This window comes from Numenius arquata, chromosome 3 (assembly GCF_964106895.1).
Source record: "Numenius arquata chromosome 3, bNumArq3.hap1.1, whole genome shotgun sequence".
Classification (NCBI taxonomy): domain Eukaryota; kingdom Metazoa; phylum Chordata; class Aves; order Charadriiformes; family Scolopacidae; genus Numenius; species Numenius arquata.
In genome coordinates this window covers 36,542,950-36,559,029 of record NC_133578.1, presented here as the reverse complement: position 1 = coordinate 36,559,029, position 16,080 = coordinate 36,542,950, and the positions used below count along the sequence as shown (strand labels likewise).

The 16,080-nt window shown below is 43.2% G+C and overlaps 1 protein-coding gene and 1 long non-coding RNA gene across 2 annotated transcripts in view; one reads left to right on the top strand and one right to left on the bottom strand.

Annotated features, from left to right (window-relative positions):
* Positions 1 to 1,915: 1,915 nt before the first annotated feature.
* Positions 1,916 to 16,080, top strand: part of ITGAV (integrin subunit alpha V) — a 51,702-nt gene continuing 37,537 nt past the window's right edge. The window contains exons 1-2 of the mRNA XM_074145949.1: positions 1,916 to 2,067; positions 6,582 to 6,709. Of these exons, the coding sequence (XP_074002050.1) occupies positions 1,916 to 2,067; positions 6,582 to 6,709 (280 nt within the window). The remainder of the gene's footprint in view (positions 2,068 to 6,581; positions 6,710 to 16,080) is intronic.
* The window catches only part of LOC141463501 (uncharacterized), a 51,116-nt gene continuing 42,974 nt past the window's right edge, over positions 7,939 to 16,080 (bottom strand). Inside the window, exons 3-4 of the long non-coding RNA XR_012463229.1 lie at positions 13,284 to 13,533; positions 7,939 to 9,856 (exon numbers count right to left, since the gene is read on the bottom strand). This is a non-coding gene — a long non-coding RNA (uncharacterized lncRNA). The remainder of the gene's footprint in view (positions 9,857 to 13,283; positions 13,534 to 16,080) is intronic.

Below are 16,080 nucleotides of genomic sequence, written 5' to 3'. Positions count from 1 at the left end.
AAGAAGACAGATGATGTTAAATGGACCTAGGTCAAAGTTTTAATACACTAATTTGTCTACATTGAATTAAGCCAAATACCTCAAAACTTCAGGAACGTTTAATGATTATGAAATCATGTATCTCTTGTTCAGGAGGTTAATTATCAGTTTTTCTTCAAACGTAATGCTTCTGAGTGCATTGTTGCCTACCAGTATTCCTGATGAGTTATTTTCTGCCATGATGATCGCTCTCCATTTAAAACATTCTCAGTAAGAAGCTTCTAATTCTGCTCGTTCTGCATCTTGTTTGCTCTGTAAGTGAACTTCTGCATGTTCAGTTTTAAAAAATCGGGTGCATCAGGTAGATTAAACAGATTTGGCTGGTAGGATAGAAGTGGTTCCCATATCCTGTTCAAAAGTTCAGGGCAGTTATGCCAGTATTTTAGAAAGACATTTCAACTGATGTAAGTTCCACGCTTTAATTAAACAAGCCATGCCTTAACAAAACCTTTAGGGTAGGATTTCCAACTTCTTGTTGCAGCTGTTGTTGTACTAGAATTAATCACTTAGGTTAAAAAGGCCTCAGCACAATCTTTCTGCAACACGACATGCTTTCTGGGGCTTTTTCTTGTATGGCTTTGTGGGTTTTCATCAGCTTATTTTATAAATTATTTTCTTACAGGGTTCCCTTTACTCATAATCTGTCCCTCACTAAATATGTATGGGATATTTTTAACTTGTATTTAGGGTTTGAAGCATCATTATATGTGCTTTTTATCATGTTCACATGAGAAAAGTCAAGCTAAAGGTTTAGACTTCTGGTGGCGATAGTGTGAAACGGATCACATGGTAACAGTATTGGGTCTTACGAATTAATATTCTGAATTAATATGAATTAATTCCACTTTATAGGTGTTCCGGCATGTTTTCTTTTCCCTGAAACACTACTGTGCTAAGCTGATGTAGAACTCCACTGCAGGCTGATGCAGGTAAGGCTATGAGGGATTTGAAAGCAGCCTACGACTGCCCCGAGCTACCACGACGAAGGTGAGAAAATGTTATTAGCGTTGGATGACAGAAGGGCCCGAAACTCTGACTGAAGAGGTTCAAGCTGGACACTGGACACTTCTTCCCCAGATGGGGAGTGCGGTGGTAAAACCTGGGGCTTGCTCTCCATCAGGGGGGTTTTACAAACCCAGCCGTTTATGGCCCTGCACCCGCAGTCCCATCCCCCTCCCTGGTGGAGGTGACACAGATTTTAAATTACTTCATCCAATATCCTATTAGTTTGAAAATCGTTGGGTTTTTTTCCTCCAAGGATGGATCGGCCGCAGCAGGCGCTTCACTCTTTGCTTGTGTCAGCAACTTTGCTGAGACAGACCGTCTCCCAGACTGCCTAAGCGGGGCTTCACAGGGAGAGCCCTCACCAAGGAAGACTTTGTAAGACAAAGCGCGGATGCGTCCCCCTCTTATTTCTGGGCACTTCTCAATAGCTCTGGACCTTCGAGGGTTCGCCTCCAGCAGAAACCTAAGTTTGAAGACTTAACCGAGAGGAGACCGCAGGGCGGTTATTTCCCCCCCGCCTTGGATCTCCATCGCCCTGGAGCTGCAGCCGCTCCCCCGGCAGGGTTGGGCCGGGCCCGCCGGCTCCCGGCGGAAGGGAGAGGCGGGCGGGAGCGGAGCGGCCGCGGCCCGGTGCGGAGCAGGTCCCGCCTCCGGCACCACATGATGCCGCTTCTCCTTCCTGCCGCCCCTGTCCCGAGGAGAAAAGGGAACTGGGCGCCGGGCGGGAGGAAGTGATTCCGCTTCCCCGCCCCGCCGCGGGAAACGCGCGGCCCCCTCCGCCCCCCCTCCTCCCTTTCCCGCTGGGCCGGGCGCTGCCAGGGCAGAGCTGCGCGGCGTTGCGCGCCCCGCGGAGGCAGCGCCGGGCCGGGTCATGGCGCGGCTGTGGCTGCTGGTGCTGCTGGGCGGCGCGCTGGCCCCGGGAAGCGCCTTCAACCTGGACGTGGAGCACCCGGCCGTCTACTCCGGCCCCGCGGGCAGCTACTTCGGCTTCGCCGTGGATTTCTTCGCTCCCGACCCGTCCTCGTAAGTGCCTCCTCCCGTCCCGTTCAGCCCCGCGCGGCCGGGGGCTGCCGCTCCCCGGGGCGGGGGCCCGGCTCGGCGTCCCCTGGCTCCGCTCCGCTTGCGGTGCGCTGGCGGCGGGGCTGCGGCCGGGGGTGGCGTTGTCCCGGCCAGCCCGGCTGAGGATGGTGATGCAGGGGCTAGGAGAACCCCCCCCCATGGCAGCAGCCGAGCCGCTATCGCTAGTTCACAGGGCGGGCTGGGGTGGCGGGGAGCTGACGCCAGGGCGGCTCTCGGATGAGAAGCGATTAATCGATGGGAGCCGTTCGCTCCGGCCCGGGAGCGCTGTGATGGAGCCGTGCCGAGCTCGCCCCGGCCGGGCTGGTAGCCCCGGCGGTCGCCGTGCCCCGCCTGCAGCCGGGCCGGCGCCAAGGGCGGCTCGGGGTCCCTGCGGTCGTTGGAGCCACCCCGGGCACACAGCCCCGTCTCCATCCCGTCCCCGCTCCCGGGTGGCTCTGGCCGCCGACACCCTTCTACCGGGAAGCTAAAAACCCTGTATTTATCCCGCGGCCGGTGGGCTCGCTAACGCGGCATAAACTTTGCGCTGCTGGGTTTTCCGAATAGCCTCGTCGGTCCGCGGTTCCTGCGAGCGATGGTGATAATAAAGGCAGTGCAGAGAGCTGAAGGTACGGTGTTTTCCTTCACTGCGTCTCGTACCTGAGGTTTTGGTCTCGTGAAGTTTCAGAAGTTCTGCTGTTCTCCTTTTTGAGTGCTCTTTGCAGAAGTGCTGTGTTTGAGTTTGTGCTCCATGCGCCGGCCACAAAGCTGCTGAGGAGTCTAGAGAAGAAAAAGTTCTGTGTAAATACCCCCCGCGTCTGTTTCCTGAATTATGGCCTCATTTCAAGATAAACGAAAATTAGGCAGTGTCCAGTAATTGGTCTGTTTCAGACTTTTGAATAGTCTTGTCACTAATTTCAAAGTCGTGGTGTTGCCGTAATGAATTAGTCTGTATTTCTCAGGCGCAGGCTACATGAAGATCCAGCTTTTGCCATTCTTTTCCCCTCCTTTCCCATCTTAAGAAAGGGCTTTAAAGCTGGAAAAGCTGCTGGCTTCCATCATGCTGAGGGGATTTTCTCTGCCTCTCTCTCACCATCTTTAGCTCATAAAACTTTATAAACAAGTTCTATAGCTATTGAGCAAGTCTTTTTGCAGTGCATCAGCCAGCCTTGTTTGCATTTCTTTATTGCCTGCAAATACTAGAAGTCATCCTGTCTTAACTTGCACATGTTGCAACATCTTTCTGTGCTGTCTTAATCCTGTAAGTCTTAGCACTAAAAGAAAAAAGGTTCTATTTGTGTCCCTCCCCTTATTTTTAGTCAGCATGTGTGGCTGCCGAGTTATCAGGAGACTGGTTAATGCATGTAGTAAACTTTCTTTCCTGCTTTCCGATAAGGAATTACGTGACCCAGCTCTCCTTGAAATTACTATTTGGAACCTTTGCGTTATTTTTATTAAAAAAATTGACCTTAAAGTGTGTGGCTGTAAAAGAAAAGAGCGTTGGCTTGGTTTTGGTTGTCTTTTTTTTTAAACTTAGAACACTGGTGGTTTTCAGACAACACGGAAGACTCCTTCATATTTTTAAGTGAATTTTCTGCTCAATTTTTAGCAGTGGCTGGATGTTACTCTGTATCTGTGAAGCCAAAATCTAATGCTGCGCTTTTTCTTAAATTTAAGCTTATAATTGAAATGAAGTAGCTGTGCAACTTTCACGGGAATGGGCTCTAATGGTGTTAAATTTTGAATTTATGCCTATGGAGACGGGTCTTTTTGCCTCCCAAAATAGCCAGAAACACATGTATATGCCGTGCCCTCTAGACATAGGCCTGTGTCTTCCCCATCGTTGAAGAAGGATGAACACACCCATCCCGCAGACTGGAATGCCTGCAGATTCCCTCAGGTGCTTGGAGGAGAATGAAAGGTAGTGATGAACAGCCAGCTCTGCCGTGGCCGCAGTTAAAAAACTGTAGCGAAAAGTAGAAAGCTGAGTGAACTGTTTTGCAGCATCAATAGCAAAAAGTGTTTAGTAAAATGAGCCTTGTTACGTGATTTCTACTGAGTGTCACGTGTGTCACTTGGTTCCTACACCTCTGTTGTTGCTTTGGTGAATTTTTATTTATCGCCTGTTCTTTACATGAGTTATTAGAGATGAAGTTAATTTAGCCAAGCTAAAGCTATTTGGAATGACTAGCCTGACGATAAAGGAGTGGTAATAGTTCTCGAATGCTCAAGCTGCTGTTTCAGTCTATTTTGACCTGCGGGTACCAAAATAAAGCGTGTTTAGAAGTCCAGTACGAAAGACCTATCCCAAGAGTGAAAGCGGTAGTCCTGTGTCAGGGTGCCATGTGGTGCCTGACGGGGGGCATAACTACAGCACTAAGTGCCCCAACATAACTTTATAAAAACTGAAAAAGTTTTCTCATACACGCCATGCCTTAAAAGAATTGCATTCGATAGCCTATCTTCCAGCGTACAAGTACATGGAAATACCGGTTTCTGTTTATTGGCCCCTGGCAAGTGTTTATTCCTGTAAGTATACCTCCCTAAACTGAACTGCTGAGGATGTCAATGCGCTCCCAGTCCTGGCAGCGTTGTGCTGGGGCAGGGGGTGGCATCATGTAGGAGATCGGCAGCATCAAAGCATCGCTGGTGTAGTCCCATGGCAATAACGCATTTCCCTCTATTCCCCCTTTCCCAAAGTATGTGGGCTAGAGACTTCTTTGTATTTAGGTAACTTGTATATTATTATAAGACTGATGAAAAAATCTGCTCATTTGGTCTGTCGTGATAAAGATGCATTATTTTTTTTGTGCTTTGGAAAAAGAGGTGACTAAACCTTTGTGGCGTCCCATAGTGATTCCTTTATTGGTAATCTTGTTAATAAACTTCATCACAAAGATTATCTTAAGAAAGATTTAAAATATATTATTAGAACGGGAATGATTTATCTTTTTAAACAAGTATTTAATTTGGGGGCCTTCTCAAATGCTAGTGATACAGGAGTAAAGCGGGAGGCAAGCTATCACTTGTTTAATAGATTGTAATTATAATAATGAATGTATTTCTTCACTTGGCATTATGATGGCTATTTTGAAGCATTTCTGTTATGCCCAGAGAGAATATTTTAAGTTGATTAAAGCATTTCAAATTCTTGCTCTTGGAATCTAGAGAGTCTATGAATGGCAACTAAGGGAAACAAATAGATTGCCAGCTAGTCTAGATTTCCTGCCAGGGTGCACACCAGGAAATTTAGAAGGTTCTGCAAATTCAAGTGAGTTGAAAACTAGTAGCCTATGTCGGTCTTCATGTGAATTGAGCTTGGAGGAGGCGATACATGTTTATACCTGTTATTTATGTATTAAGAAATATAAACTCAGCTCTGTACTGTGAAAACCAGAATGAGTTTGATCAGTCTGGATCTGCCTACCTGTAGACGTTCTCTCCAACCAGTCTTGCAGCTCGTTCAGCTTATCTCGGTTTCAAAACTAAGTAACTGTAATGCCTGTTACGGGATGATGAGACTTGCAAGCTCTCTTAAACAGTTTAAATGGAAACAACAGAGAAGATTCTGGTGAAAGGAAGCATTTGGTTTTATGTCTTCTATACGTCTTTGTCTCTACTCCAAATTGACTTCCTCAGGAAAGTGCTGTTGAGTTAAGTGTGTCTCAGAGGACTTGGAGTTCCTGGAAGATGTTAATAACCTTGTTGGAAGATGCTAAGAATCTTGTTTGGTCTGTTTTTTCATTAAATCTGTTTCTTATTTTGCAACTTCTGAATTTTAGCACGGGCACAGGCATAATCTTGTTGCAGTTCCTGCTCAGAGTGCACTTAACGTGTTTGTATAATCAGAGATTTATAAAAAGCACAGCAGAACTTAAAAAGAAAATGATTGCTGTGTAATTAATTTCACTAAAGATTCATTAATGTACAAACCTGTGGTTGACGGTCACTTGGGTACTTGGAGACTCTTTTAAAAAGAGCATTTGCTAATGGTAGGCTGACTCACCACTTAGTACCTTCTGAGCTCAGAAGCACTACTGTTTTGTTTATATATTGTTTCCGTTTTTGACTGACTTCATTGAATGTAGTTACTGACAAAATTAACCAGAAATTATGCTACCTGTGTTAATTCTCTAAGTTAAGAAACTCAATTTCCTGTTCTGCATACATAAGTATTTTTAAAAGTGGAAAAAAAATACAAAAGGTGTTTATCTCACTTCAAAAATTATTTTAAGTAGGACAGAATACTTTTATCTGCTTCATGGTAATTGTTTTGGGGATTTTTGCCTGCTTTTGCTTGCAGAAAAGAGGGACCCAAGACCTAAACCTAATATGACTTTCTCTGAAAAAGTAGTTCTAGTCAGATGTAGATTTGAATGGGCGAGAGTTTTGCTTTTATTAACTCTTCAGATGTCATAAAGTAACAATGCCTGTACCTTAGGTTTTGAAACCTTTGTTTTATTTCTTCTTTTTTACTGCAGGATATTTCTTCTGGTGGGAGCTCCAAAAGCAAACACTACCCAGCACAACATCGTAGAAGGAGGCCAGGTGCTCAAATGTAACTGGAATTCCAACAGAAATTGCCAGCCAATTATCTTTGACTCCACAGGTAACACGTAGTTTGCTGTGGGGGAAGATGGGGAGTCTCTGCTCTGATCCTAGAGCGAGAGTGCAGAAGGGATTCGGATTTGCGTGGGGTCTTTTGATGCTGGGTGTGAATGCAGCTGGTTTTGGATTGGCAACTAGTGAAGGCTTGGTGGATTTTTGGGGCTTTTTCCTCTCCTCTCTTTGAGAATTTTGTTGTCCTTGGTGTGTGCTGGGAACCTGAGCGAGCATACATTATTCTTCTTTAGTTTTAACCTATTTATATTTCTCCTCTGTACTTTCCAGCAATCCTAAAACATTTCATGACCTAATTTCCAATAAACCCCAAGGGCTTATTGCCTGTTAAGAACACGGTATATGAGGAAAGATAACATTTCTTAATATCAGCAAAGACGGTGTATGCGGAGATATTCAGAAGTTTCATCTGAAACTGGGCGTAAAAGCTTCAAACTGAAAAAAAAAAAGGTCTTTTTCTATTTTTTTATTTTTCCTGTTGGATGTAGCTTCCCGGGATTTGTGACGCTTAACGACGGCAGCTCTCGGGGTGCCTCAGGTCAGAGGCGTTGCTTACCCAGTTCTGAGCTTACCCACTCAAGCTGAGCAGCGACAATGCTGACATTAAACGTTTGGCTCTGTCTTCGTGCTCTGGTGCACACAGCGATTTCCACAAGCTGTGGCAGGTCATATGAGAATGCGCTGCATGTGCTTTGCCGCTTGAGCCGTTCAGTGTTGAATCCCGTTTTCCACAGCATGTTATCAGGCCAGCGGAAAAACCTTTCCACGTCACGGGAGTGGATTAGCAAGACCCATATGGTACGGCAGAGGAAGCACCTGTGCTTTTTAGGTCTAGTTGGTTATAATTCATTCCTGCCTCTGCTGGTGTTTTGACTTGGCAGTCTAAAGCCTATTATGCAGCCCTTGTAAATCACGTACGATACAGTGGAGAAGCTCCTCTTCCAATTCCATTGTCAAGGTATACCACGAGGGTATGCAGATGTCTGGAACCTCCATATATTTTTCTGAAAACTATTACGTTACCAGTTCCCATGGGGGGTGGGGGGGGAAAGTATGTAATGGTACACACAAAACTTAAGTGGTTATCAATCTCTTTACAGAAACCTTTCTGCAACATTACTTAAGATCTCTAGTAAGCTGCAAAGTGTGACATTTTGTCCGCATCGGTGTGAGACAGCAAGAATAGTTTTACATTTATTTATTTATTTATTTATTTTTAACTTGGGGATTATTGTTTGCTGGTATACAAATGCGGTGTTTGTTTCAAAGAAAGAATCTAGACGTCCCTAATTAATAATCATCACAAATATAATATCCAAAAAACTTCTGGTAGGGAAAGAGGAGGCGCCTGTGTAGGTTCTTGATGCATCTTCCAGTGGGCTTTGCAGTGCATTTATCTGTTTATACTGTCAACGTTTGCAGTAGGCTTTTCCATATGCCGGGCAGAGTAGATAGAGAGGCCACGCTGCTTTGCCGTGTGTCTGTGCTTAAGGAATATGCTACCGGACAAACAAACAGTGTTTTGCTCATAATTTGCCTTTAAGTAATGGGCATGTTAATTGCTTGAAATTTAAAAGGAAAAATAGCAGGTCATAATGGCTTAAGAGGATTTCGTTCAAGCACATTTTAACTTATTTCAGCTTTGTGGCAATGAATTGGGAAATAATGCATTTGTCAATTATTCTCTGGGTGAAAAGAGGCATTGTATTTCAGTATAATAAAATAATAAGTGCACTGAGACAAAATAAAATGTCTTTTTCTTTGTGCATAATACAATGGTTGACTCCCTACGTTATGATGACAACATCTTACTGCCACCACAGTGTAAAGCCCCACTCCTGCCTGCCCCTACCTTTGGTAAAACATACGTGCGGTGAGAGGGCTTAGGGAAGATCTGTGATTCCCTTCGCAGGAAATAGGAAGCAGACTGGACCACTGATTTGTGGTGCTAACGCCAAGGTGCTTTTTCTAGATGACTAAACGGAACCTCTGCAAGAATTCAGGCTCATCCATCGCTACTTCCAACTCTTGTGTAATATGATTTGTGATGCCGGAGGTATTGCTTAGCCCTGCAATACAAGGCAGATTCTTAATTTTTCTTTTCCCTTTCCCCTCCAAGATTATTTAGCTGTTTTGTTACTGGAAAAAACAGCACAGGTTCTGCATAATTTATTAGATGGGTTTCTTTGGAGTTCTTTTCTGATTGTTTACAGCTAATGAGAAATCTGACACCTGAAAATAATGAGAACGTTTGTGCTGGTGGCTTTTCTCTGTTTACCTGTTGATGCCAAACTCCGTATGTGGAATTGCAAAATCATAATTACTAGAAGGCATGCCCTTGTTCCTTCGGCTGTTTCCCTGTGCCAGGTAGCGTCGCTGGCAGATCCCGGACCTGGCCAAGCCACTGCATCTTGCATGCGGTCTCTGAGAGCAAGAAGGAGACCTTGTTTCTGTGCTGTGGATGTAGCAAGGGAACAGAGGAAAGAACGAGTCTTGTTCTGACTGCGTGAGGTTGCGTTTGTCCACTTGTCTCCTGGTTGTATCACTAATAAATATGAGAGCAGGATTTTACAGAGGGTCCAGCAAGCAAGGGTTTTTTCTCTCACACTTATTATTCTTTTTTCTTATTAAATGTTGCTTGGTTTTAGTTAAGTTTTCCTCCAACTTTATGCGTCCTTTTCTCTTCCCCATCTGTACAAAGGCCACACTGAGCTCAGGTGCACAGCAGTGACTGCACAGAGTTAGGTTTTATTTTCTAACGCTTGCTTGTGGCTTAAATATTGTGTTGGCCCAGAAGCCTGGTCATTTACGCGAGACAAAGGCAATGTAGCCCAGCAGAGAAGGTACTAGCTGCTTTACCTTCAGCTTTGGAGGAGGAGTTGCCCTTGCCATATACCAGAATTGCTTGTTACTTGCATTTACTGTCACCCCGGCTTCTCTGGAGGAAAGCGATAAGTCATTAAGCTGATAGTTCCTGGTAGTACCAAATTTACCACTTCATTTCTTCCTTCCTGTGCATGACAACTCGGCTCTTTGAGGAGGGCAGCTGCGCAACAGGAGTCCGTTCATGGAACTTGCGTCGCTCTCATGCTGAAATTATATGTATTTATCTCCCTTTCATGTCCTCCTCACCAGCCTGTAACATAAAAAAAAAACAAACAAACCCTCATTAAAGCATATATTACAATTTTTAAACTGCTGGCCAGAAAAAAAAAATGTTCTTTCACTGGTCCTACACAGTGTATTTCCTCATTTAAATCAGTGATATACTTGCGAAGGGGAAGGTGGATCTCCCCTTGTCCTAGGTCCCCCAGCACATGTAGAAATACACTAGAGAATATTCTGTATGTATGTTTGTGTGCGTGTGTTTCTGTGCATATTGTACTAATTGCTTTTGACGTTCTGGTACACATGGTGGCTTTGGAAGACAAAATGTTTATATCACACATTAACACTTCCCAAATGTAAAGATGCTTCGCTGTGGGGCTTCTGAGCATTTTAGCATTGACATCAGTTGGCTTTGATTTAATGTAGTTACGACTACGTGAAAATTGCATAACAAACATGTGTGGTAGAAAATGCCCTCAAATTCAGGGGTGCATATAGCTGTGCTGCATGTGCTTGTGCATACTTGGCCAGAAAGTTAGAATAAATTTTTTTTTTTAAAGGCTTTCAAGTATCGTTAGGCATTTCAGGTTGGTTTTTGCTCTTAAAAGCACATAAAGGTTAAAGTTAAAAGGGAACCCACCAGCTTCCTCAGAGGCAGCTTTTGCTGGTACTGTTGCACAACTTAATAAGGAAGCAGTGCTTGTATCTGTTCCTGTAATGGGTTACCCTGAAATTTTAGGTAGAAAAAGATCTGATTAGAAAGTGCTATCTAAGTGCTGAACTTCTTTGACTTTATTCTTGTTTACCTTGTTAATTCAGAAGCTAAATGTGTCACTGTTACAAACCTAAGGTTTCTGAACTATGGCATCATAGAATACCAGTTTGGAAGGGACCTCAAGGGTGATCTGGTCTAACCCTTAGTATTTGTACTCAGCAAATTGTATTCAGTATTTGTATTCTTTCATATCTTGGCTTCTTACTACAATTGCCACAGCATCACTACAGTTCCAATTGAATTGTTATGTAAAATACTTGGGATATTTTTTCCCTCTATCTCAGTTAACTTGCAGAGTTTCAGAATGCGTAGGAGACTATTTCTTTAGAACAAGCACTGGGGGGAAATTTTGTGACTGAAAGTTTAGTTTATTTGTTGTTTTAATCCATAGCAATAGGAGAATGTTCCGAATCTTACAAAGGAGAAAGGATCTGTGAAAGCAAATGGTGGGAAAATTGCTCTTGCAGCTTTCTGAGTCCTACTACCACTCTTTCTACAAGTGACTGGAGAGGAGGTTCCTCTCTTAGAAAGCTGAAGAGTGTCTAGTGAGCAGTTGGCTTCATCTGCCAGCAGCTTAGCAGCTTTTTCCAGGAGAAACATATTTCTTGTGGGTAAACTGTAAAAGGAATGCATTTAATACAGCAGTCTGTTTTCTCTTCCTGATCAGTTTTGAGGCAGAGGTCCAAGAACATTTGTTTTAAAGACACCTCTATTCTCCCTCGCCTTTTTTTGTCCAAAGATTTCACAGATTAGCACAGTAAAGCTTGCATAGATAGTACCTGAATATTACGGAAAGTATTTCCATAATCTTGCTGAGGGAAAATATTCTTGAAAAGTTAAGTTTTTTTCTGCGAGTTTTATTTGTTTTGTATAGTTGTCGGGTTTTTTAATGTATAAAAATAAACATGTTTTTTCTATGAGAGGGGAAGATCAAAAGCTCATGGAGCCAGACAACAAAATCAGTGAGCAGAGGGGTGGTCAAATGTGCTTTTTAGGAAAATCAAGAAGCCGGTTTGGCATGCACGGAATAGCAGGGTGGATACACTTAGCTAATTGTCTGACATCTAGATAAATAACTCCATTATTTGGCCGCGGAATTTTAGAGAGCGGAATCACTCTGAATTTTCCTGCTGACAAACAAACAAAAAATTCTTCAGAGACCCATGTAACCAGTTGGAGTTAATCAGACTGTACACATGTCAGCAATATGTAGCAAATTAATGTAAAACAAATGAGTTTGCTATGTGCTTGTTTTCCAAAAGGAAACAATCTCCTCCGTAATTATTCATGTTATTTTACTTTTCATCTTTGGGGTTCTAGCTCTTCATCAGTCAACAGTACCGGGAAGTGGGTTGGTAGAAACAGCATTTCTTCATGCTCCCCATGGCTTTTTGTTAAAATGTAACGAAACTGGTTTGTGGTGATCAAGTTTCTCTTGCAAAACCCACCAGTTTTTAGATGAAAACTTTGAGAAATCTACCTGCTGCAGTCCAAGATGCTCGAAAGCGCAGCTCTTTAGGGTCAGCGTTAAAAAGTGGAGTACTGAGGCTGTTTCAAGAGCTTCTGCGTTTAGAATAATCTGATGAAATGCAGACAGCTCTATGGACTGTTGCAAAGGGAAAATACGCTCATAAACCAACTTTGAACTTCTATGCTAATGAGTTGCAGATTTCGTTTTTAGCACAGAAAGATCTGCCCGCTCGGACAATGTGTTGTTGGGAGACACAGGGTAACAGATCGACGCGCTGCTAAATTGTCATTCCTGCTTTTGGTAAAAGCTTTCCCTACTGCTTTCATGCTCTGTGTCAGATCTCAAAGTTCAAGAGTGGGGAAACTTACAGAAGCTGTTGAATGCAGAAAACTGGGAGCATCTCAAATATTTTCAGCTCTGCGTGGTGTGTTTTTACTGCTTCGGAAAAAGAATTCAGTGTAGCCTCTGGCTGCATAAAGTTTTATCGACTGTTGTCCTGTCCCTCCTCTCCTCCCCTTCCCATGTGTTTTGACGTACCAGAGTAATTTTAGAGAAATGGTGTGTTCTTAAATATTTTTTGTATGAAGTTCTTCTAAGACTGGTTATTTTGCTCTGTGCTAAAAGATGGGAAAGAAGCGTTTGAAAAGGAAAATACTTATAAAAACTCTCCTGATTCCTCCTTATGTTTCCACGTTTTTTTGGTTGCTTTTTTTTTTTTCCTATCCTCAAGTGGGTGAATTTAGACAATAGGAGTCTTTGTTTGGAAGCCTAAACCACCAGTTTGGCATGGCTGTATCTATCTGTGACCTATTTAGTTTGAAGTGGGTATTTTAACTGCCTTGCGCAGCTCCGTGCAGTAGCATTGCACAGCATCTGCTGATGTTGAGAAGTTATGTCTGGAGTGGGTGTCGTGAGCTTATATTTGCCTTTTGGAGATTTTGATCATTTGTGCAAATGAATCAGTTGTTTGTAACTCCATCTTTTCCACTTATGGAATAAGGAAATGTGGGCTAGGTCAGTATTTTGTGACAATAACATGCTCTAAAAAAGTACTGTTTTATTTTTAGCTGGTGGGTTTTATTGGTATAAGGGTGTAATCTCCATGGGGATTTCGATCTCAAGGGCTGTTGACGTACTCAACAAGAAAGCTGTAAATCTTGTGAAGGCCATTCATTCATTTGTAGTAAAATGGATTGATTTTTATCTCACCAAATCTATCATTGGCTCGGCCCCGTTGAAGTTTGGTGGTTGTCCTCATCGGGTGTGCTGGTAGGGTGTATGGAAGTCTGCGCGGGGCTCCGGGTACTGCTCTGAATACAAAAGAGGGCAGCAGAATGTGTAAAACCTCCTCCGCGTGTTGTTACAGCTGACAGTGGAAAAATGCTCATGCTTTTGTGATTAGGTAGACTCCTGCACGAACACTGTTGGCTCTGTGTGTGCGCGTAGCTGGATCTCAACCCTATGACAAGTTGGAAAGAAAAAAAAAAAAAAAGCCATCTTTCTTATATTAGGCAAAGGGAAAAGATGCTTTTGTTCCAGCACCACCCAGGGAAAGAAGCAGGATTCGTATCTCAGAAGAGGGAAGGGGAGTTGTGGGAAGTTCTGTATTCCCGTCTCCCTGAGTCATTAACAAAACACTGTGGTTAAACCAAGGTTGCTAAATCATCAGCTGCCTCACGCCACGGGGAGTTTCAAGTAAAGATAAGCTTGTACGCGCTCACTCTTGCCTCATTAACTAAGGTTGAAATCACCGTGATTTTGGATGGAAGTTAGCTAGCTCTATACCACGCAAAGTTCTCATACTAAGAAAAAAGGGCTCTTGCATATTTTTTTAAGTTTGTCTGTCTTTATGGCTAGCGACATAAAGTTTCCCTTTACCTAGAAGGGGGCACATCATTTACTTTGAATGGGCATACTTAGTTATAAAGAGGTTTATTTTAATGGAAATTCTGGGAATTGGGTGACTATTCGAATTTTACAACTTCTTGAGTATTCATAGTATGATGGCACTGAACCGGGCTTCATCAGTCCGCTGCCTCTTGCCTCATGTTTATCTCGGTTAAGTCTGGCACTCGAGATCAGGGGCAGATGTTTTAGTTCAGTTTTCTCATTACCATGCAAGCAGGCAAGTTACAACTTGATCCGCTTACTCAACTGCAGTCGTTTTGTAGTAACACCATTGTTTCTGTAACTGATAACATTTACCTTGGAAAAAGAAGGTGCCAGCTATCCCAAGCTGATAGCCAAAAGAAATTCACCACTGAAAGAACTTTTGATCTTTTTATTACTATTTGGAAGATGGCTTAGACTATTATTTTTTTTTTCCCCTTTTCTTCAGTTTCTACTCAGCTTCCCTCCACATCAGTTTCATTTATAAATCTAAATCCTATGTTGTGCAGTAAAATGACAACATCCCATTGGCCACCAGCAACAACGCACCTTTGTAATAGATTTTTTTTTTTTTTTTTTTTTTAATAGAATCATAGAATGGTTAGAGTTGGAAGGGACCTTAAAGATCATCCAGTTCCAACCCCCCTGCCATGGGCAGGGACACCTCCCACTAGAGCAGGTTGCTCAAAGCCCCATGCAGCCTGGCCTTGAACACTTCCAGGGAAGGGGCATCCACAACCTCCCTGGGCAACCTGTTCCAGTGCTTCACCACCCTCACAGTAAAGAATTTCCTCCTAATATCTAATCTAAATCTCCCCTCTTCCAATTTAAAACCATTACCCCTTGTCCTGTCACTACACTTCCTGACAAAGAACCCCTCTCCAGCTCTGCTGTAGGCTCCCTTCAGATATTGGAAGGCTGCTATGAGGTCTCCCCGGAGCCTTCTCTTCTCCAGGCTGAACAACCCCAGCTCTCAGCCTGTCTTCATAGGGGAGGTGCTCCAGCCCTCTGATCATTTTCATGGCCCTCCGCTGGACCCGTTCCAACAGATCCAGCAGATTTTAAAGCAATTCTGTTCCTTCCTTGACAACCCAGTCACCCCACCTGGACAGTACTTTGTGAGACAAAGCACTGTTGACTTGGCATATCAGCCCTTTTTCCCTAATGAAAGAGTTATGTAAAATCATCATGTGATGTCTACTGCAATGAGAAGCATAGGAAAAACCACGGCATAAGCTGCCTTTATGGATACAAAAAATACCCTATGGTCAAATGACATAATCCTGGAATTAATGACCCATCAAGTGGAAGTCCTTCTTGCGGCTGCGTTTTAGTCTGACAAATAGCATTGTGTAAAAACTCTGAACGTTTTCTTGAATAAATCTACTCAGAACATACTTTATATTGCCTAGATATATTTCTTTGAATGCCCATTTAAAAAATGCATCATTGGTTTAATGACATTTCTAAGGTATTCTTGAGACACTCAAAAATGAAAAGAATTTCGAAATACAAGAAAAAGAGCAGTGGCTGTAAGAACCGTTATAGCAACAAGGCTGACTATATTACATCACAATGTTGGTCTGCATTTATAAATCCCTGTAGGTTTAAATCCTACCTGTATTACAGTTTGCTTCATTTAATGTGGGTACTGTTTTTAAAGGGTATGGGGAAAGGCTTTGGGGTTTTTTTTTTGTTTGGTTTTGTTGTTTTTTTATAACTAGCACTGAAAAGTTATACCATGATAAAATAATAATAAAGTCAAGGTCTTCATTTATACTAAAACACAGAAATCATAGAATCATAGAATGGTTAGAGTTGGAAGGGGCCTTAAAGATCATCGAGTTCCAACCCCCCTGCCATGGGCAGGGACACCTCCACTAGAGCAGGTTGCTCAAAGCCCCATCCAGCCTGGCCTTGAACACCTCCAGGGATGGGGCAGCCACAGCTTCTCTGGGCAATCTGTGCCAATGTCTCACCACCCTCACAGTAAAGAATTTCTTTCTGGTATCTAATCTTCCTGTGACCAGTCTACTTTACAGTACAGCTAAATCACCTTATTTGACACTGGTTTGCTTTAGTTAGGGCTCACGTTAAGCGTACTTTATGTTGTTTT